The 19,327-nt window shown below is 43.1% G+C and overlaps 1 protein-coding gene across 1 annotated transcript in view; it reads left to right on the forward strand.

The window, feature by feature from the left end:
• LOC103390261 (probable E3 ubiquitin-protein ligase HERC1) overlaps positions 1–18,472 on the forward strand; it is a 40,883-nt gene extending 22,411 nt beyond the window's left edge. Inside the window, 39 exon segments of the mRNA XM_017038728.2 lie at positions 1–114; positions 1,378–1,461; positions 1,969–2,155; positions 2,235–2,362; positions 2,451–2,659; positions 2,789–3,048; positions 3,164–3,216; positions 3,291–3,485; positions 4,290–4,455; positions 4,543–4,792; positions 5,569–5,797; positions 5,896–6,170; positions 6,367–6,494; positions 6,625–6,752; positions 6,845–7,072; positions 7,499–7,626; positions 7,736–7,935; positions 8,126–8,240; positions 8,352–8,483; positions 8,569–8,667; positions 9,267–9,440; positions 9,584–9,868; positions 10,328–10,393; positions 10,485–10,610; positions 10,710–10,848; positions 12,715–12,896; positions 12,984–13,139; positions 13,223–13,345; positions 13,542–13,644; positions 13,940–14,109; positions 14,469–14,607; positions 14,751–14,920; positions 15,021–15,190; positions 15,726–15,891; positions 16,020–16,096; positions 16,197–16,449; positions 16,538–16,690; positions 17,560–17,865; positions 17,957–18,472. The exon segment at positions 1–114 is cut by the window's left edge and continues 35 nt beyond it. Coding sequence (XP_016894217.1) covers positions 1–114; positions 1,378–1,461; positions 1,969–2,155; positions 2,235–2,362; positions 2,451–2,659; positions 2,789–3,048; positions 3,164–3,216; positions 3,291–3,485; positions 4,290–4,455; positions 4,543–4,792; positions 5,569–5,797; positions 5,896–6,170; positions 6,367–6,494; positions 6,625–6,752; positions 6,845–7,072; positions 7,499–7,626; positions 7,736–7,935; positions 8,126–8,240; positions 8,352–8,483; positions 8,569–8,667; positions 9,267–9,440; positions 9,584–9,868; positions 10,328–10,393; positions 10,485–10,610; positions 10,710–10,848; positions 12,715–12,896; positions 12,984–13,139; positions 13,223–13,345; positions 13,542–13,644; positions 13,940–14,109; positions 14,469–14,607; positions 14,751–14,920; positions 15,021–15,190; positions 15,726–15,891; positions 16,020–16,096; positions 16,197–16,449; positions 16,538–16,690; positions 17,560–17,865; positions 17,957–18,142 — 6,452 coding nt within the window. The 3' untranslated portion in view covers positions 18,143–18,472.
• Positions 18,473–19,327: the final 855 nt, after the last annotated feature.

Raw genomic sequence — 19,327 nt, forward strand, 5'->3', positions numbered from 1 at the left:
TTCTGCACCCTTGCTTCAGTCTGGCCAGCTCTGCTTCTTGTGATGCCTTCACAGAGCAGCAGACTAGCTTCATGGAACCAAGTCCCAGCAGCACACAGGCCAGAAGCAGTCTGGGTAAGAACAACAGCAGAGGAAAAAAGAAAAGAAACTTTACAGAAGTGAAAACACAGCATCACTGTATTTCATGGAAATAAAGCTGTGCCTTATTTTCTGAGTTTACAAATCGTAAGAATTAAAATCAGAGAAAGTTTCTCGTTGTGTGGCAGTTGATGCAGAGATCAGGTGTGTGTATAAAGCAGGTCGTATGAATCTGGTATTATCAATAGAAAGCTAGTCATACATTTACAACATAAATAAATTAAATGCTCTTTTCAAAATAGCTAAAATCACCCTGGAAAAGCAAACTGTTAGGTGACAGTATAGTCACAGTTATAGTTCTTCACATTTTCACATATTTATAATTTCATTTTAATTAAATGTCACATAAAACAACAGGAGTTCACAGTAACATGTATTTGCTTGTGTTACTTGTGTTTCTCCTCAATATATATTTTATTTGCAGTTACTTATGTTTCTCCTCAATATATGTGCAATATATAAATAAATGCTTTTTGTCATATTTATCTCAAATAATCATGATTAATCATGACTTATAGCAAGCACAATCTTTGATTATTGATTATTTATCATGACTTATAGCAATCACAATCTTTGATTATTGATTATTTATCCACAGCTACAATCTGATTAATTTGATTTAAAAACATGTTTGACAGCCCTAATAATTATTTAAAATAAATCAACCATTCCTCCCCATGCGATGAAATTAACAATGGCGTGCAGCTAAGGCACAGCGTGGCTTTATTTCCGTGAAATACTGTACTAAGAAAACAACAACAAACATAAGCTTAAAAATATGATTTAAAAAATGTAAGGAAACTGTCACAAATTTGCAGACATTTTAAGTTGTGTCAGTTTCCCACCAACCTTCTCCCTGTATGAACTCTATATTAAAGCTGACTTTTTACAGTTGACAGTTGATTTAATACATTCTAACATAACATCAAAATATTGATTGCATTTGCCGTAACAGCTGCTTCTTTTTAACTGTGGCTGCTCACATCAGCTTGTGTTTGGCTTTGCTATTGGAAAAATCTGATTAGATCTAAGATCACACAGTTTGTGCACCGGAGTGTTTGGGTGATTTCTGCTGCGGGGAATTATGTTGGCTGTGTTTTCAACTCTTCAGTCGAGTGTAAGGAGCTCAGGGGAGTTAGTTTGTTGCTCAATTGTAAAACACATTCAGGTTTGATGTTGTTGGCTTGTGTTGTGGTTTTCTGTTGTTTGTCTACTGTTCTTTTTCTGCTCCACCTCCAGAACGGACACAGATGTTCGTCACCAGTCGTTTGCTTGAAATGGGATTTTCTATGAGACATATCTACTGGGCTATGGAGGCAGCAGGTACCGTTTGGTGTTTTGGAGTTTTTCTGATGCCGTAAAAGATTTTCACTGTATAGTTCTGAATTTATTATTTGACTATTGCTGTCTCTGAAATGTTTCTAACAAGGAAAGTCTTTTGACTATTGCTGTTTCTGAAATGTTTCTAACAAGGAAAGTCTTTTTTGTTGTTGCATTTTTGGCTTTTTTTCACTCACATTTTGAAAACTTTCTTCTTGCTTCTTGTTCCTCCTTTGGAGAGTTTGGAGTCGTCATTGCAGTTTTGTTTTAAAAAAAAGTTCCCCCTCTTACCGCTAGAGGTAGCCCAAGTACCACCAGTGATGTACATACTTTGTTTTGAGAACCACTGCTTAACCATCAAAAACAGATTGTCCTGCCTGACCTCTGAAGGTTTACGATTGAGTGATCATTTTTACCTAAAATCAAGAAGGGTTTACGATTGTGTGATCATTTTTACCTAAAATCAAGAAGTTCTTTATTCCAGGGTTCTTTCTTTGCCCTTCCTTGCAGATGTAGCAGGTGACCTGGACTCCCAGACCATTGAAGTACTGGCCAGTTGGATGTTGGAGCACCCGCTGACTGAGGAGGATCAGGGAGCTGACACCCTGAGGCCTGAGGGTGCACCAGAAACTCCATCTCCAGATGGACCAGAGACGGTGCAGTGCCCTGAGCGTCCCGCGAGTCAACCCACTGAAAGGTCACACATATTGGCAAAGTTCACATTGTGATAATGTCACTGCAGTTTCTTTGGTAATGATTTTCCGTTGTATTTACAGTTTGCTGCCAGGGCTGGACTGGATAGAAAGGGAGAATTTCTTGGACGTTCATCTGACCAGAAACAGACCTCCTCCAGCGCGGCGTCGGCGTTCGGGTTCAACTCAGAGAACGTCGTTTCGAAGGGCAGGTCAGAAAGTTAGCTGTGTTTCTGATATTTCTTATAACTTCGAAGCCCTCGCAGAGCATTTACCTATTTTTTTTTTCTTCTTCCCCAGAGCTGCCATCTCCCAACCCGCTCCCACAGGTGTTCCAACAGCACTCAGCAGTCGGGGAATGGCCCGAGCAGCTGGAGTTCCAACCTTACTCTGCGGAGGAGGAGTCAGAGCTGGGCTACATGGACGATCCATACCATGAGGAAACATATGAGGATCTGCTCACTCCCTCCTTCTTCAGTTTGGAAAGAGACGCACTCCAAATCGTGGAGGTGATGCCAATAATCATTCACACAACATTAGTATATAACACCGTAGCTGATGCCATGAGTGGCTCAGACCTTTCTTACAAATCAATTACAATTTTGCTGTTTATCTGTCTGCATCACCTCTGGTCCCAGGCTGGAGAGGAACACAGTCAGATGGTGAAGTGTGAGTTGTGCAACACCCTTACCCTACAGTTCAACAACCACATAAAGCGGCGTCACCCAGGTTGCGGGCAGAGCGCTGCACGGAAGGGCTACGACAGCACGGGCTCCTACGTGGACGTGTGGTTCAAAGGCGAGTGCGGCTCCAACTTTCCCTTCTACCTCCTGTGCAGCTCCTGCAGGGAGAAGTACCTGGCTGCGAACCTGAATGACACCAATTCTAAAAATGAAAGGTATCATTGTTTTTAATATGTATTTGCAAAAACATTTGCAGAGCCACAAGTATAAATACCTTTAAATCTGTTTTATTACAATACAAATGGCTGTTTGCCTTTTGTTTAACTTCAGAGTTAAAGGTCTGACGTCGGACCTGATAGGCCAGCTGGACAGCACATCTGACGGTAGGTAAAGAGCCTTTGATTTCCATCTTAGAAACTTCAGTGCATTCTTATATAAAAAAATTCTGTTCACTAAGATGATTGGGAAATGAGCTACCCGGAGTGTGACACAGACAAGCAGATTGGACTGGAGGACTTTGGGCTTCTGCTGAGACCACTGGGTCTGACTGAGAAGAAGCTGGTACCAGACCCCATTGCTTTTACTGAACCAGATCCACTGGGAGCCCGGGTGTACAGCTCCACTAATGCATCGAGGACAGTAGCTGTCAAAGGTAACTCATGAGGTTTACAGGTGATTTCTGCACTGAAGAGTTTTTATAACACACGTTTAAACAGAGTTTTGAAAAGTTGCATACAAACCTTAAAATAAAGGTGATTTTTGAACATTTAAAAATCAAAGTAGTTAATGTAGTCTGGTTAAAGGAGGACATCATTTAAACATAATCTGATCACAGTCATTTTGCCTTATATGCAGGGAGCAGACACCAAACAGGAGTTCTTCTGTCACAGATTAGCCATTTTTGCATAACAGGAATGCTTTTCTTTTTTTTCTGTTTTTCTTCTTTAACTTTAATTTTATTTGTAACTGTCATTTTCTTAAATTCGAATGAACGAATGACACAAGTCGTTTGATCTCTGCCTAACTTGCTTTGCTTTAATTTTATTTGTAACTGTCACTTTCTTAAATTAGAATAAAGACACAGGTCGTTTGATCTCTGCCTAACTTGCTTTTTCAAAATCAATCAAACCTGCAGTGCAGTTCCTGATGCAGTTGGTCGTTGTTCGACTTCATCACTCCTGCACTGCAGCTAACTTGTTATACAACACAGTCGGTCTGTGTTAGCTGGCAGCAATTGTTATCCAAGCGCAACCAGACTTTCTGCAGCACGGTCCTTTATTAGTCATTTATCAAAGCAGGTCATCTGAGGTTCACATCTTCATTTGTTATTTCACAGTGGGGTTTTACCCATAAGCCTTAATGAACATTCAGTTTATGAATATTAAATTTGTCATAGTGGATAAAAAGTGAATTTGTCTTCTAGCATTAAATACAGATGAGCTGTTTTCTTTACCAGAGAACGCTCTCGTTGAGCAGAAGACGTGTCTGAACCTTGGCCAGCAGGCGGTGTCACTGAGGGACACTATTGATCGACTGAAGGCTTTAAGAAGAGTCACATCCACGGCCCAGATTTTGCTGGCCTACAGCATGGTGATGAAAGCACTGTCTCAGACAGCCTCCAGGTGCAGGATAAAAACCAAACACGCAGTATTTCACCTCTGTGATATATTTCCGGATTTAAAACGTCACTTCTGCTCCTGTCTCTGCAGTGCTTCAATGTGCAGCCACTCCAACGGATTAGAGTCCTTAGGTCTGGCGGATATTCGAATCCTGGTGCGGTTGATGACTCTGGCAGCAGGGGGCAGAGCACACACCTGTGTGGACAGACAGTCCTGTTTGACGGGACTGGCGACGGATCGCCACAACACTTCCTGCCTCCGCTTCCTGACCTCAGCCATTGGCAGTGTCATATCTCAGAGCTCCACTGCCTACAGACAGCTGGTGGAGATATGCACTCAGGTCAGTTTGGATGAGTCCAGTACCACACGGGTTAGTTATTAAGACTAGGTGAAAAGATTACAGTCGAAGACATTAGTTTAGTTTTGTAGTTTAATGCCACATGTTCAGTAATGCTTTGTTGAAAACATGGAAAAACTCTGATAACAGTTTTTAAAAAATCAGTCAACCTCATTTTTTTAGGTTTAAAAATCTTTTTTTTTTAAAAAAAAACAACAAACTAGGCCTGCTTTATTTAAGAAAATTATAATCACAATTATTTTGGTAAATTTTTATTTTGGTTAGGTAAAGATGTTTTTTTTCACACAGTCACTGACTGGAAACAAACTGTATTTATTCTTTCTTACCTACCCATTGATTTTTATCTATAAAATTACCGGTTTAATGAAAATGTATTATTAAAGTCATGTAAAAATATGAAAAAAAAAGCGAGAATCATGACTCATCAATATAAGAATATATACTCACATTGAGAGCACTGAGGCAAAAATATTTTTATTAATAATAATTAGTTTATTAATACTAGTTATAATAGTAAAAATAGTTAGTAATTAAGTTTTAATAATTGATTGATTACCTTTTTTTATCAAAATCTAAAATAAACTTTGATTAATTGCACAGCCTTAGGATAAATACAACATGCTGATTGCAGTAATAAAAAAAAAAATTCTAATTTAAAAAGTAATATCCTGACCTTGAGGGTCAAGCTTTCACCTTCTAATGAACACATGATGTATATGTCACCAAAGCCTCAACTTTCATTAATCCTGACTCCCTAGAATCTAATGGCTGCAGCTACAGGCGTGAACATCGGTGCCGTCGGTGATCAGCAGCAGAGAAACTCTCTGAACTCCAGCCTCACAACTGCGACCCAGGCGGACCAGCAGCTGAAGGACGGCGGTGACCAGATCACACACACCTTCCTGGTCACACAGAGTCTGGTGTCCTTGCTGACCGGAAAAGACGTTCAGTGTTTCAGCCACGACAAGACTGACACTGAAAATAATGGTGCAATAAACCTCTCTCCCTTCAGTCACAGTTTTGTCTCATGAATATATTTTGGTGAATCTGTCGATCATTACTGGAATTGTTTGTTTCTCCCATAGATGCTGGACACCAGGGGGTGTCCTCCTCCTTGCCACCTTCTCCTTTGCCCCTAATGAGCCCCAGAGTGGGGCCTCTGGAACTGGCCAATGCTTTGGCGGCATGTGTTCTGTCTGCGAGACTCACCAGCAAACACCGGCAGTGGGCAGCACAGCAACTGGTTCAAGCCTTGGCTGCTACAGGAAAAGATGTTCCCAATCGTCCTCAGACCTACAGCGACCTCGCTGGTGACTTGCGAAAATGTCCTCTGAAGAGGCTGGAAGGACATTATAATAAGGTAAGGTCGTAGGTCGGCTATCTAAAGATGGACCGGAGGGAACGTGTCTCTATTTTTCACCCGTTGACTTACACTCTGAAGTGAAGCCGTACGCCTGGATTGACGGTGGTGACATTTTGTCCGTAGGATTTCAGGTCTGACTTTTTCCCACTGGCAGTGTAAAAAAAATGATTGGATTATGTGCTTGTTTGTGTAGGTGGCCAGCTGTTACTGGAGCAGCGAGCAGAGTTTGTTGGCCACGTGCTCCCAGGACAAAGTGGTTCAACTGTGGAGCATCAGCCAGAACACAGTGGAGCTGCAGAACACGTTCTCCTGTATCATCAGGTTATACCAACCCTGTCCACTTTGATTTCACTCCAAGCTCTAAAAGGACATCATGAATATTAATTAAAGTATAATGAGTCCTCTGACAGTGTAAAGGTGTAACCATTTTCATCTCCATTTGACTTAACAGTAAGACAGACAGATCAAACAGTGAAATGTCCAGTCGATGTCATCACATGTGTCCCGTCTACTGGAGCACTGGGGGGAACTTCTTGGCTTCCCCTGAAAACAAACACATCAACCTCATGAGTATCAGGGGTGAGTCATGTTGTGCTGCTGTGATAGAGCTAAGAAAACATGATTAAATAGAACAATAATAACATGCCTGTCGTTTGTCTGTCATGGATTAGGCTCCCACTGTCGCATAGAGACTCAGGGGTCAAAGGTCACGGCCCTGTGCTGGGCTCAGACCTTCAGCCTGTGGACTCTGGAGCAGCAAGCAGGTGGTAAGAACAGACCTGTGGAAAACCTGCTGGTGGGTCGGCTGGATGGCTCCCTCTGTTGGCTGCAAGTCACGATGCAGGAAATAGATTTGCAAGTGAAGACCACGGAACTCACTCGCTGTTACAGAAATGAGGGTGAGGAAGATCATTCATTCTACAAGTTCTGTCTGTCCGTTTGTTGTTGTCTGGGGGTCAGAGTTCATGAAGGATGATGATGTCACTGCCCTGGTGTATTGGATTAGTTACCTCAGCTCCTGCTGCTCCTCCACAAATGTAGTTAGTTACAACCTCAGGAGTTCCCTTTGGGAATTTTTTTTTTTTTTTCTATTTAGTATTTTTAATTTAATGCAATCTAATGGAAGTGTAATGCATTGTGTTAGCACTGTAACGATGGATGAGTAATTATCTTCTAAAGGGGAAAATGAGATGTCCCTTCCAGTACTGCTAAATTGAATGTCGTAGTCAAATATTTATATTGTCTCTATTTATATGAGACCTCAATGGTCTCATTTACTCCACTCTTGAATTGTAATGTCATGTAATGTCTCTTGTTTCTTACAGCCCCTCAATGTGTGGCCTGGCACAGTGAGGACAGGCCGTTTGCAGTGGGATATCCCAATGGGAAGGTCCTATTGGCCACAACGGACGTGTACGACAACGAGCAGCCAATCGTGATGTCCGTCTTCCAGGTTGGTCTGGAGATTTTGTTTTAACCCTGATTACAGTAAATGGAAGTCACGCAGTAATGTCCATTCAGTGTCCACTGTGACCGTCCATGTCTTTTCCCACTCCACACAGGACTGTGTGACCGCTCTAAAATGGGACCCTACTGGACACCTGCTGCTCTGTCTGGGCAGATCAGAGTTCATTAAAATCTTGGGACAGTCTGCGGGATCTTGGACGACCCTGCACTCTCTGGTCCACAGCAGCACTGTTACTACTGCTGAATGGTGCACACGCATTGGCAGAGAACCTGACCCTAGACTGATGATGGCAGCGTAAGTTCTATTCACCGAGTTGTTCCTTCCACGGTCATAAAGTTCTGTCATGTTCCAACACGGTGAAAGCTGTCAGTGTGGTATTTGAAAAGTTTATATGTACTGTAATATAATACCCAGTAGTATCTGACAGAATACTGTATGGGTGTTCTGTAAATGTGTATTTTGTTTTACCTTAATGCTTTTGCAGAGGCTGTCAGAACGGATCGGTGCATGTCTGGACACTGCCACAGGGGGGCACTGGCGTGTCTTTGTACAGCATAATGAACAGCACACTAAGTCAAGATAAAGACAGCAACATCAAGGTCAGCACAACTGTTTTTGTTGACATCCTTTATTATAATTTGAATGTGGTTTTTTTATGTTCATCGCTTCAGTTTGACCTTAAACCTCAGACGTCGTCGTCTTTTTTACAGCAGGACAGTGCCAAGTGTGTGTTTGTTCTCCACGGCCACATCACGGCGGTGAAGTCCCTATCATTCTGCTCCAGTGGACTGGCTCTGGTTTCTGGGGAGATCGGGGGATTGCTCAACATCTGGTCCTTACAGGTCAAAACACAATCACTTCATATCTGTAAAATAATGGGAAATCTCAATATTTCACACTGATGTTTCTCCAATATCTGTTTTTTAGGATGGTTCAGTCTTGCAGACTGTAACAGGTTTAGGCTCAGTTGTCAGTACAACCTGGATACTCAACCTGGGTGTAGTCGCCTGCTTTGCTAGGTCAAAGGTCAGTTTCATTTCATTCTGATTGAGCTGTGAAAAACACCTGAGCTGAATAATAAGAGTTCAGACATTTAAACATAAACATTTTATATATGATTCATACAATTTTTATGTGTTCATTGATATGATTCTGCTGTAGGAGGATAAAAAAATCATCAATAGCTCAGTGGTTCTTACAGCCTCCACGGGGGCCTGGAGCTAATGCAGTTGTGGCAGGGCAAGGACGGGAGAAGATTAATTGAAAATGAAGACGAATTACAATATTTATGGGAATATTTGTCCACCAGTAGGGGGCATTTCACTAATTTACTGCTTTTGGTCAGTGCCAGTAAATGTATTACAGCACTTACGGTAACATAAATTCTAATGGAATTTTAAAGCAAAAGCTCTTACTTATGTTTTAACAATAGTTCAATAAAGAAGAGGAACGCTGCAGAAAAGTGGTTGTTCTTTTTCCAACTTAAAATAAAACTTTATTTCTGCATATTAACTATACTTTATTAAACATGCTTGTAGAGCTGAAACCATGAGAGACATTTGTGCCCAGTTTGATGCAAATGTTAAATTTTCCATCTATTTACCTTGTCCTCACTTTATTTCCAGGACATTCTGCTCATCTGCTGCACCCCTGACTGGATAAGTCAGAATCACGTCCTCTCTTCCTGTCGTATGGCGCTGAGGAGCCAGAACATCCTGGGCCTAAATCGAGCTCCTTGTTTGGCAGTCTTTCTGGAGCGGCTCCCCCTGCTGTTGCAGGAGCAGTACAACCATGAACGGGTCTGTTCTAGATTTTCTCTCTTATGTTTGATTTATGCTATTATTTATATATTACAACTTAATCATGTTCTCAATCACATTTTAATGTGAATATTCATTTTTATTCACACCTTGAAGTAAATTAAATCCTTTCTCGTGCGCAGACTCACGTTGCAGCTGGTGATCAGCTGGTCCACAGTGCCTTCCTCCAGAGCCTGGCCTCATTGGCTGTGGGTTTGGCCTTAGAGAAACACCTGTGCCGGTTCCCACGCCCTCCACATCACACCTGCCCCGACGCCATCACCTGCCCTTCAGAATGGAGCTGGCTCTCCACCTACGCCACCACCGTCCGCAGCGCTGAAGCTATCGCCAGTGGCACTGCATTTCCAGAGTCCTTCATCATGTCAGAGTTTCAGAACATAGGAGACGGTGAAGGCATCAAGGCACTGGTGAATAACAACAGTCATCGTTGATGGTCAAAGCCAATGGTTCTCAGTCTGTTTACACTGTGTTCTACCACAGAAACTGTAATGAGCAGACTGCCAGCACAGATCCACAATGTTCAACACTGCACAGAAAACCTAGTAGAGAATTCAGTGCACTCTTAAAATATATATTAGCCTATTTACCAGTTACATTGCACAGTGAAGTAAAACTACTACTGGTAATTTAATTCACTCTCCCCCAGATTCCTACTTCTCTTTATGAGAATTCCCGTTTGGAGTCGAGACTACAGCTTTTTCCACTCATGTCGTAGAGCTCCACTATTTTGCAAAAATCCAATTCTCCCCATTACCACTATGTACCACCATTGGTAGGGGTGCCATAGTTTTAGAATCACTGGTTTAGAAAACAGCTAGGTTAGTATTAAGTCTGTATTCCTCTCCTGAAACATGTTTTTTTTCCAGGACAACAGCAAGTGGAGCTTCAGGATGGATGAACAGCTGATGTCTTGGGCGACCACCAGACCTGAGGTAACAGCTGGGTCTGATGAAATCATACAAAAAAAAACCCACTTATGTTTCTCTGTTTGTGATTGTTCATATTCCCTGCTGTACCTCCCAGGACTGGCAAGAGGGAGGGAAGAGTGAAGTTTACCTCTGGGGAAACGGACGTTATGGACAGTTGGCAGGAATCGGAACCGGCCTCATGATGCCGACCCTCGTTCCTTCACTCTCACAAACACAGCAGGTAACAGGACTTTGTATCAGGACGCACACTTCGTCCTTTATCTCCGTGGATTTTATAACATTTTTCTATTTTCGTGTGTGTGTGTTTTACGTTGTCCAGGTGGTTTGCGGTCAGAACTGCACTTTCCTGGTCCAGTCCAATGGGACGGTCCTAGCTGTAGGAGAAGGACAGTATGGCAGACTGGGCCAGGGGAATTCTGATGATCTCTACGTCCCCACTATTATCTTTGCCTTCCAAGGTAAAAATATTCATCAGCAGCTAAAGAACATGTTGGAAGTTGACCTTTTTTTTTGTTTTTTTTTCTATATCTTTATTTCCAGGGAAGAACTCGCTTTTCCAACTCTCCCCCAGATTCTTCTCTTTATGAGAATTCCCGTTTGGAGTCGAGACTACAGCTTTTTCCACTCATGTCGTAGAGCTCCACTATTTTGCAAAAATCCAATTCTCCCCATTACCACTATGTACCACCATTGGTAGGGGTGCCATAGTTTTAGAATCACTGGTTTAGAAAACAGCTAGGTTAGTATTAAGTCTGTATTCCTCTCCTGAAACATGTTTTTTTTCCAGGACAACAGCAAGTGGAGCTTCAGGATGGATGAACAGCTGATGTCTTGGGCGACCACCAGACCTGAGGTAACAGCTGGGTCTGATGAAATCACACAAAAAAACCCACTTATGTTTCTCTGTTTGTGATTGTTCATATTCCCTGCTGTACCTCCCAGGACTGGCAAGAGGGAGGGAAGAGTGAAGTTTACCTCTGGGGAAACGGACGTTATGGACAGTTGGCAGGAATCGGAACCGGCCTCATGATGCCGACCCTCGTTCCTTCACTCTCACAAACACAGCAGGTAACAGGACTTTGTATCAGGACGCACACTTCGTCCTTTATCTCCGTGGATTTTATAACATTTTTCTATTTTCGTGTGTGTGTGTTTTACGTTGTCCAGGTGGTTTGCGGTCAGAACTGCACTTTCCTGGTCCAGTCCAATGGGACGGTCCTAGCTGTAGGAGAAGGACAGTATGGCAGACTGGGCCAGGGGAATTCTGATGATCTCTACGTCCCCACTATTATCTTTGCCTTCCAAGGTAAAAATATTCATCAGCAGCTAAAGAACATGTTGGAAGTTGACCTTTTTTTTGTTTTTTTTTTCTATATCTTTATTTCCAGACAACTATCTTTACACTGGATAAAAGGAATTTAAAGAAAATAAAAAGACTTGTAGTAGAGTCTTATTCTATGTTGTCATATTAATTCATGTATGTGGAGAGACGGTAATGTTTTGATGACAAAATGTTAATTCATATTAAGATTCTCTAAAGAGAAGTGCAGCATGCCTGACGGTGCTCTCCTTTCATTTCATTTCTGACTCTGCCTTCCTCTGGAAGTTACCAGACGCAATTACATTAGTGATTGGATCCTAGCACACTCACACAATAATGGTTACCATGGTAACTACCAACCCAAATGGTCCTCTAACAGTTTTGTAGGAATACATGTTTCGTTACTGTACATCCATATTGAATACAGTATCTATCCATCCATCCACCCATCCAACCAAACACCCACTCATCCAACCATCCAACCAAACACTCAACCACCATCCATCCATCCATCTAACCATCCCTCCATCCCACCATCCATCCATCCCTCCATTCATGCATCCATCCATCCACCCATCCAACCAAACACCCACTCATCCAACCATCCAACCAAACACTCAACCACCATCCATCCATCCATCTAACCATCCCTCCATCCCACCATCCATCCATTCATCCATCCATCCAACCCTCCATCCATCCACCCATCCATCCCTCCATCCCACCATCCATCCATCCCTCCATTCATGCATCCATCCATCCACCCATCCAACCAAACACCCACTCATCCAACCATCCAACCAAACACTCAACCACCATCCATCCATCCATCTATCCATCCCTCCTTCCATCCCTCCATCCATCCATCCCTCCATCCATCCATCCATCCATCCCTCCATCCTTCCACCCATCCATCCCTCCATCCATCAATCCAGTGTCAGAGTTCTGTCGTTGTTTCTGGACCGTAGAGTCAGTTTCCACTGACCTTTACGTCTGTGCTCAGGGTACGTGGTGACTCAGCTGGTGACATCATGTGGCTCCGACGGACACTCCATGGCTCTGACTGAGACCGGAGAAGTGTTCAGCTGGGGAGACGGGGATTTTGGAAAGCTGGGCCACGGCAACAACGAAAGGCAGAGGAGACCCAAACAGATAGAGGCCTTACAAGGAGAGGAGGTGGTCCAGGTGAGCTCTGCTCCGTCTTCTCAGCGTGGTAGGATCAGGACAGACTTCCTGAACTCAGCGGCCAATCGTCTTTCTGTTTTCTCACAGCTTTCTTGTGGTTTCCGGCACTCAGCTGTGGTTACAGCAGATGGGAAACTGTTCACCTTTGGCAGCGGTGAATCGGGCCGCCTGGGTCAAAGGTCAACATCCAACAAGATGCTGCCTGAACGGGTGGCAGCGTTAGAGGGGTATCACGTGGGGCAGGTACAACGTGACTCAAAACAGTGTTTGTGTCTCGGTTGTATTTTTTTTATCAGGAAAACGGCCTAAAGTGTGAAGTGTTTCAGGTGTCCTGCGGTCTGAACCACACTCTCGTCCTCTCCCTCGACGGCATGGTCGTGTGGGCGTTTGGAGACGGGGATTATGGGAAGTTAGGCACCGGTTCTTGTACGGCAAAATACTATCCACAGGTAATTTAATTACTGTTTAATTATTTATTTTTTATTTTATACATATTTAAATAAACAACTAAGAAAATACTAAATAATTAAAAGAAGAAAATAAAACTTTATTTCTTTACTCCCGCGTTTTTGTTTTTATCCTTCACGTTTGTGCAGCTGCCTCTGCATTACACCGTAGATGAAAAGTGGTTGTTGTTATTTTCAGAAAGTGGAGCAGCTCTGCAACAAGGGAATCAAGAAGGTCGACTGTGGAACACAGTTTTCTGTTGCACTGTCCCTCGATGGACACGTTTACACATTTGGACAAGGTATAGCATGACTCAGCCGGATTTAAAGATCACCTTTGTTCACACTGTGGATGTTTTTTCATTACTATTTTTACAACCTTTTTTTTTTAATGGGTATGTGACCTTTATTGTTTGACCCTGCAGTGCTGTAGTATTTTTGTCAGATGTTCTGTTAACCGTCCTGTCTTCTTTGTCTCTTTGTCCCTGTGTGTAACTGTAAACTTTCTGGATTTGCTTTAACTTCTGTTAAACCATCCACCGAACCTCCGTCGTTTGAACATTTATAAATGACTTTGTTCCACCGGTCTCTCATCAGAACGTCAGCTCGGTCTGCCCGACTCCATGCTGAAGAACAGGTCCTGCCCCCAGGTGGTGCCATCACTGGAGGGGCTGTTTATAGAAGACATAGCTGTGGGATGTGAACATGTCCTCACCCTGTCCTCCACTGGAGATGTCTACGCCTGGGGCTGCAACAATGAGGGACAGGTGACCGGCCATGAACTCATGCTTGAAATACTACACTTTTACCAGGATGTGTTCTTCACTTTTTCTTCTCCTCGTGTACTAATAAGTAAACGTATATTTCCTAATCTTGATTTAATGATTTAGCTACTGTCCTGGATTAGTCACATTACTGTTAGTCTGCACTCTGTACTATACTATACTGTATGTGGAAATACCTACCGTATCTGGAATTAGGAGTCTTATTACACACAGTACGGTGATATTAAAATGACAAACAACATTATATGATAATGAGTTTTTGCAAGAATGTTTTTTTTTAGAATCAATTTAAACCAAGGTTTTTCAAATTCCTAGTCAAACTTTTTTTTTTCATCTTCCAGCTTGGTCTTGGACACACCAACTCAGTGAAGGAGCCCACCCTGGTAACAGCCCTGCAGGGTAAGAACATCAGGCAGATTTCTGCCGGTCGCTGTCACAGCTCAGCATGGACCACCCCCTCTACCTCCATAAACAACTCAGGTACAAACACACTGCATATGTAGACACGCTCCAATAGTGTTTGTTCAAGTCTATGATCCATGTCAACGTCTTTGTTCTTTTTTTCTTCCTAATGAATTTTTTTTTTTTGTTAAACAAAAATCCATTTGTACCGTTCTATCCAGGTGGTTCTGGAGTTTTCCAGCTTGGCCTTCCCACCTCAGTACCTCCTCAGTACAACACCCTGAAAGACTGCAGCCCTGACATCCTGAGCATGCGCCTCAGGGTTCTCTACCACTTCTCTGATCTTATGTACAAGTCCTGGAGGCTGCTCAACCTGGACGTTAAAAATCCAGTAATCATTTATTCTCCTTTTTTTTAATGAACTAAAGCTGAGCGTGATTTCTGTATAAAATCAACATTTATTTTTTCTTCCATCTCGTCTCCCTGTTCAGACATTAACTTCACGCTACAGTTCAGGGACCACAGCCATCATTAGGGGGGAACTCAGAGGTCTCCTGTCACCCAAGGTCAACACTCTGCCTCTGGTGCGCTGTATTGGCAGAACCATGACCCAAGGAAAGACCTATGGACCTCAGATCACTGTGAAACGGATCTCCACCAGGTAAATTTATCGAGTCAGTCCTAAATACTGGAGCTGTCCTGAAAATACGTTTCAAAACCTGATATTAGAGTATGAGTGTGAGTATGAATTAGAGTACTGAGATCCAGTACTGGTTGGATTTTTAATAAATATGCAGTAACTGGAAAACAGTTTTAGATACTGGTATAAACTGGTTGGTGATCAAACTACTTCCAGTTAGTTTGATTTTCTTCTTCATCAATTAGAAAAACAAATATTTCTGTAGTCCAACTGAAACTATCATTGTGTCAGAAAATAGGCTCCATTAGTGCAATTGGTTAGTGCGCGGAACTTATATGTAAGTAGTCATTTAGATATGCCAACCTCACAGGCGGTATCTTAAGATTCTTACCTGTTGCCGTTTTGATGTCACGGTTAGTGCGTGGAACTTATACGTCAGTAGTCATTTAGATATGCCAACAATTCTTACCTGTTGCCGTTTTGATGTCAACATTTCTAAATGTGCTGTATCAGTGTCAGTTAACCCACATGGTCTTACTCGCCCTCTTCTTCACAGAGGTCGTTCAAGCAAACCCATCTTCGTGCAGATCGCGAAGCAGGTGGTGAACCTGAACCCTCTGGAGCTGCGGCTGCCGTCACGAGCCTGGAAGGTGAAGCTGGTCGGAGAGGGAGCCGACGACGCCGGGGGAGTGTTTGATGACACCATCACTGAGATGTGTCAGGTAGGATGGACGTCTCCCAGAGGAAGAGGAGGAGGAGGAGGAGGAGGAGGAGGTTCCTGCAGTGCAGCTTTACTTCATTTAAATTAACAATATATATATACATATGTGTGTGTTTGTGTGTTGGCCAGGAGCTGCAGTCTGGAGTGGTGGATCTTCTGATTCAAACTCCCAACAGCTTCACAGATGTGGGCAGTAACACTGACAGGTGCACTGTGTGGTTTTTGTGTGTTTTTTTTCCTCCAAGCTGAGAAGTTGTCAAACAGCCTCGTTAGTGTGTCACTGACACTGGTCGTTTGTCTTCACAGGTTCTTGTTGAACCCAGCAGCACAGACAGAGGATCACATGGTCCAGTTCCGCTTCCTGGGCATCCTCATGGCCGTGGCCATTCGCACCAAGAAGCCTCTGGACTTACACCTGGCTCCTTGGGTCTGGAAGCAGCTCTGCTCCATGCCACTGGGAGGATGTGACCTGGAGGAGGTGGACCTGCTCACGCACCGCTCGCTTCAAGGCATCATCCATCTAGAAAACAGCGGAATCACGGAGGAAAACTTCCACGTGGTGAGATTCAGTTTGACGTTCCGTCTGAGCTTGGATGTTTACAGGGATTGTGTGTAATCTGTGATCTCCTCCCCGTCCTGGACTGAAGATGATTCCACTGGATTCATTCATGGCCCACAGTGCTGACGGAAGGCTGGTGCCTGTGGTCCCCGGGGGTCAGAACATTTCCTTAACCTTCAACAATCGGACTGAGTACGTAGAGAGAACTCAAGACTACAGACTGCACGAGATGGATTCACAGGTACAGACAATGTGTGAATGTCACAGCAGTAGAACTTTAGTTCATCTTATCAGAAGCTTTAAAAAAATGCAGTACTCCCAGTAATAATACAGAATACTGACATTAATCTAAGGGACGACGAGATTTTTTCAGCTTTAATTTTCTAATATAAATTCTCTCACTAAGGTCCGTACCTGTTCTGGGATGATGTTTTACTACTAATATTTAACCCCATTTCAACTGCAAAATGAAGTAAAAAAATATTCATTAACAAATCCCAACCCGTTGTGTGTTCCCTTCACACAGCTGCAGTCAAGGTCAAACACAGAGGTCAAAAAAAAAAAAAAAGGTGAATGGACACAAATCCCTGTGTCGGCCTACAGCTGTCTTTTTACCAGACTGGACACAAGGTCACTCATTAGGAAGTTGTTGTTTTTTTAAAGCGAATCTATTGTAATCTATAATATCTTTATAATCTACTGTATTTGTCTCTTGTGGACGTATAAGTCACTGAGGAATTGAAATGTAAAAGGGTCAAATAACTTACATCCATAGATTATATGGGGTGTGGACGTATAAGTCACTGAGGAATTTAAATGTAAAAGGGTCAAATAACTTACATAAATACATCCACAGAGACAGAGACTTTACCATCTCTGCTGTAATTCCATGACCTCTGTTCTTGATCTGGGTGAGGATGAAAAAAAACTCTGACCCCTCAGCCCGTACAGATGCACAGTATGACAACAGCTGTGTGCTGTAACTTCTCTGGGCTTTGAACACAGACATTGTGTCAGTACTGACCCCCCAGTTTCCATTAGTGTTTACTCCGGAGCCGTGTTTTTCTTTAATCTGGGCGGAGAACAAATCAAAGCTGATGTTGTGTCCAGGTGGCTGCGGTCAGAGACGGCATGTGCACCATCATCCCTGTGCCCCTCCTCTCCCTGCTGACGGCACAGCAGCTGGAACAGCTGGTCTGTGGTCTGCCCGAGGTCTCTGTTGAGATGCTGAAGAAGCTGGTGCGTTACCGTGACATCACAGAGAGCCATCAGCTGATTGGCTGGTTGTGGCAGAGCCTGGAGGAGTTCACCAATGAGGAGCGGGTGCTCTTTCTCCGCTTCGTCTCCGGCAGGTCCAGGTTGCCTACCAACCCTGCTGACATCACACAGAAGTTTCAGATCATCAAGGTGGACAGGGTGAGCATTTGAACACATTTTTTCCCTTTGAATCTGTATTTGTTACAGTTTAAAATAAATAATAATAATGAATAAAAATCCTCCCCCCCAGCCTGTGAACGGCCTGCCTACTGCTCAGACCTGATTCTTCCTCCTCCGCCTCCCCCCCTACAGCAGTCAGGCCATTCTGGCCGAACGACTGCGTTACTCCATCCACAACTGCCCCTCCATCGACATGGACAACTACATGCTGACTCACAACACGGAGCCAGCGGACAGCTCCGACACCGAGGACTGAAGCGGGAGGCCACGGTTCAACGACTTAGTAACGAGTGATGAATGTACTGTATCTTCTCCGTTGCCATGCGCATTATGCACTGAACATGACGTTTTTATTGGCCAAAACTTGTACATGTGGGTATATTTGGAGAAATGTGTAGTTTTGAGTTTCTGTGCAATGACATGATGTAATTACTGCTGAGTCTACTGCAAAACTACAGGAAACAGAGGAGGGGGGTGGGGGGGCAGGTTAATGTGCCTGTTGGTTTGAACACATGTACAAATGTAATGATCTCTTACACACAGTAGAGGGAGTATTATTGTAAAATAAAGAGTGTTTATGTAAGGACGTTGCTGTGCTGTATTGTGAGTTTTAAAACCTGTGGGTTTTTAAATCATACAAAGCATTTTGTTACTGTAAGATCCTTTCACCACCTTTGATCCAGAAAGATTCCTTAGTTTTCACAGTTTGACACCAACAATGAAAAATAATTAAAGCTGTAAATAATTTTTCTTATCAGACCACTAGCAAAAGCTTTGCGTCCCCTTGCAGGGCCCTGTCCCTTAGTTTGGACACCCCACCTCTACAAAATAACAGTTCCAGTTCTTAGGCTGACATTAGTGTGAGAAATCATAAGGAGTGTAAGTTTCTTCAATTCCTGCAAGTATATCAGGGTTGTGTTCAACTAAACAGGCCAGGGTTTAATACTGACCTAGTATATTGAGTGAGTAATGCACAGTAATAATGTAACTCTCACAGGTGCTGCTGTAGTCCTGATGACCACACAAGGTGCTTTACATCACAGGTTCTGCCTCTCTCTTATCAACTACTAGCCTGGAATTGAACACACAACCCTGCAGGTGTAAGACAATTGCACTACATAACTGAGCACAGCCGCCCTGGTGTTGTGACTTTTTTAAGACGTAATCATTGACAAAAATACAACCATCCGAAAACCATGAAATAAACTGCTCTTTTCAAACGTCAGAGTAAATGAGGTGTTTATGTTTGAAGATTCCTTCAGTCGTGGATTCAGGGCGTGTGCTCTCTTATTGTCTCCTCACCTCCGGAGAGAGAGAGAGAAACTCCTCCCCTGAAATTAAAACAAGACACGAGGCAACGACTGTCCTCATAACAAAACAAGATCTTTAATTCAGGTCCCCCAAGTCTGGTGTTGCCCTGAGTCAGCAATGATGTTCAGTC

This window comes from Cynoglossus semilaevis, chromosome 14 (assembly GCF_000523025.1).
Source record: "Cynoglossus semilaevis isolate Cse_v1.0 chromosome 14, Cse_v1.0, whole genome shotgun sequence".
NCBI classification, from domain to species: domain Eukaryota; kingdom Metazoa; phylum Chordata; class Actinopteri; order Pleuronectiformes; family Cynoglossidae; genus Cynoglossus; species Cynoglossus semilaevis.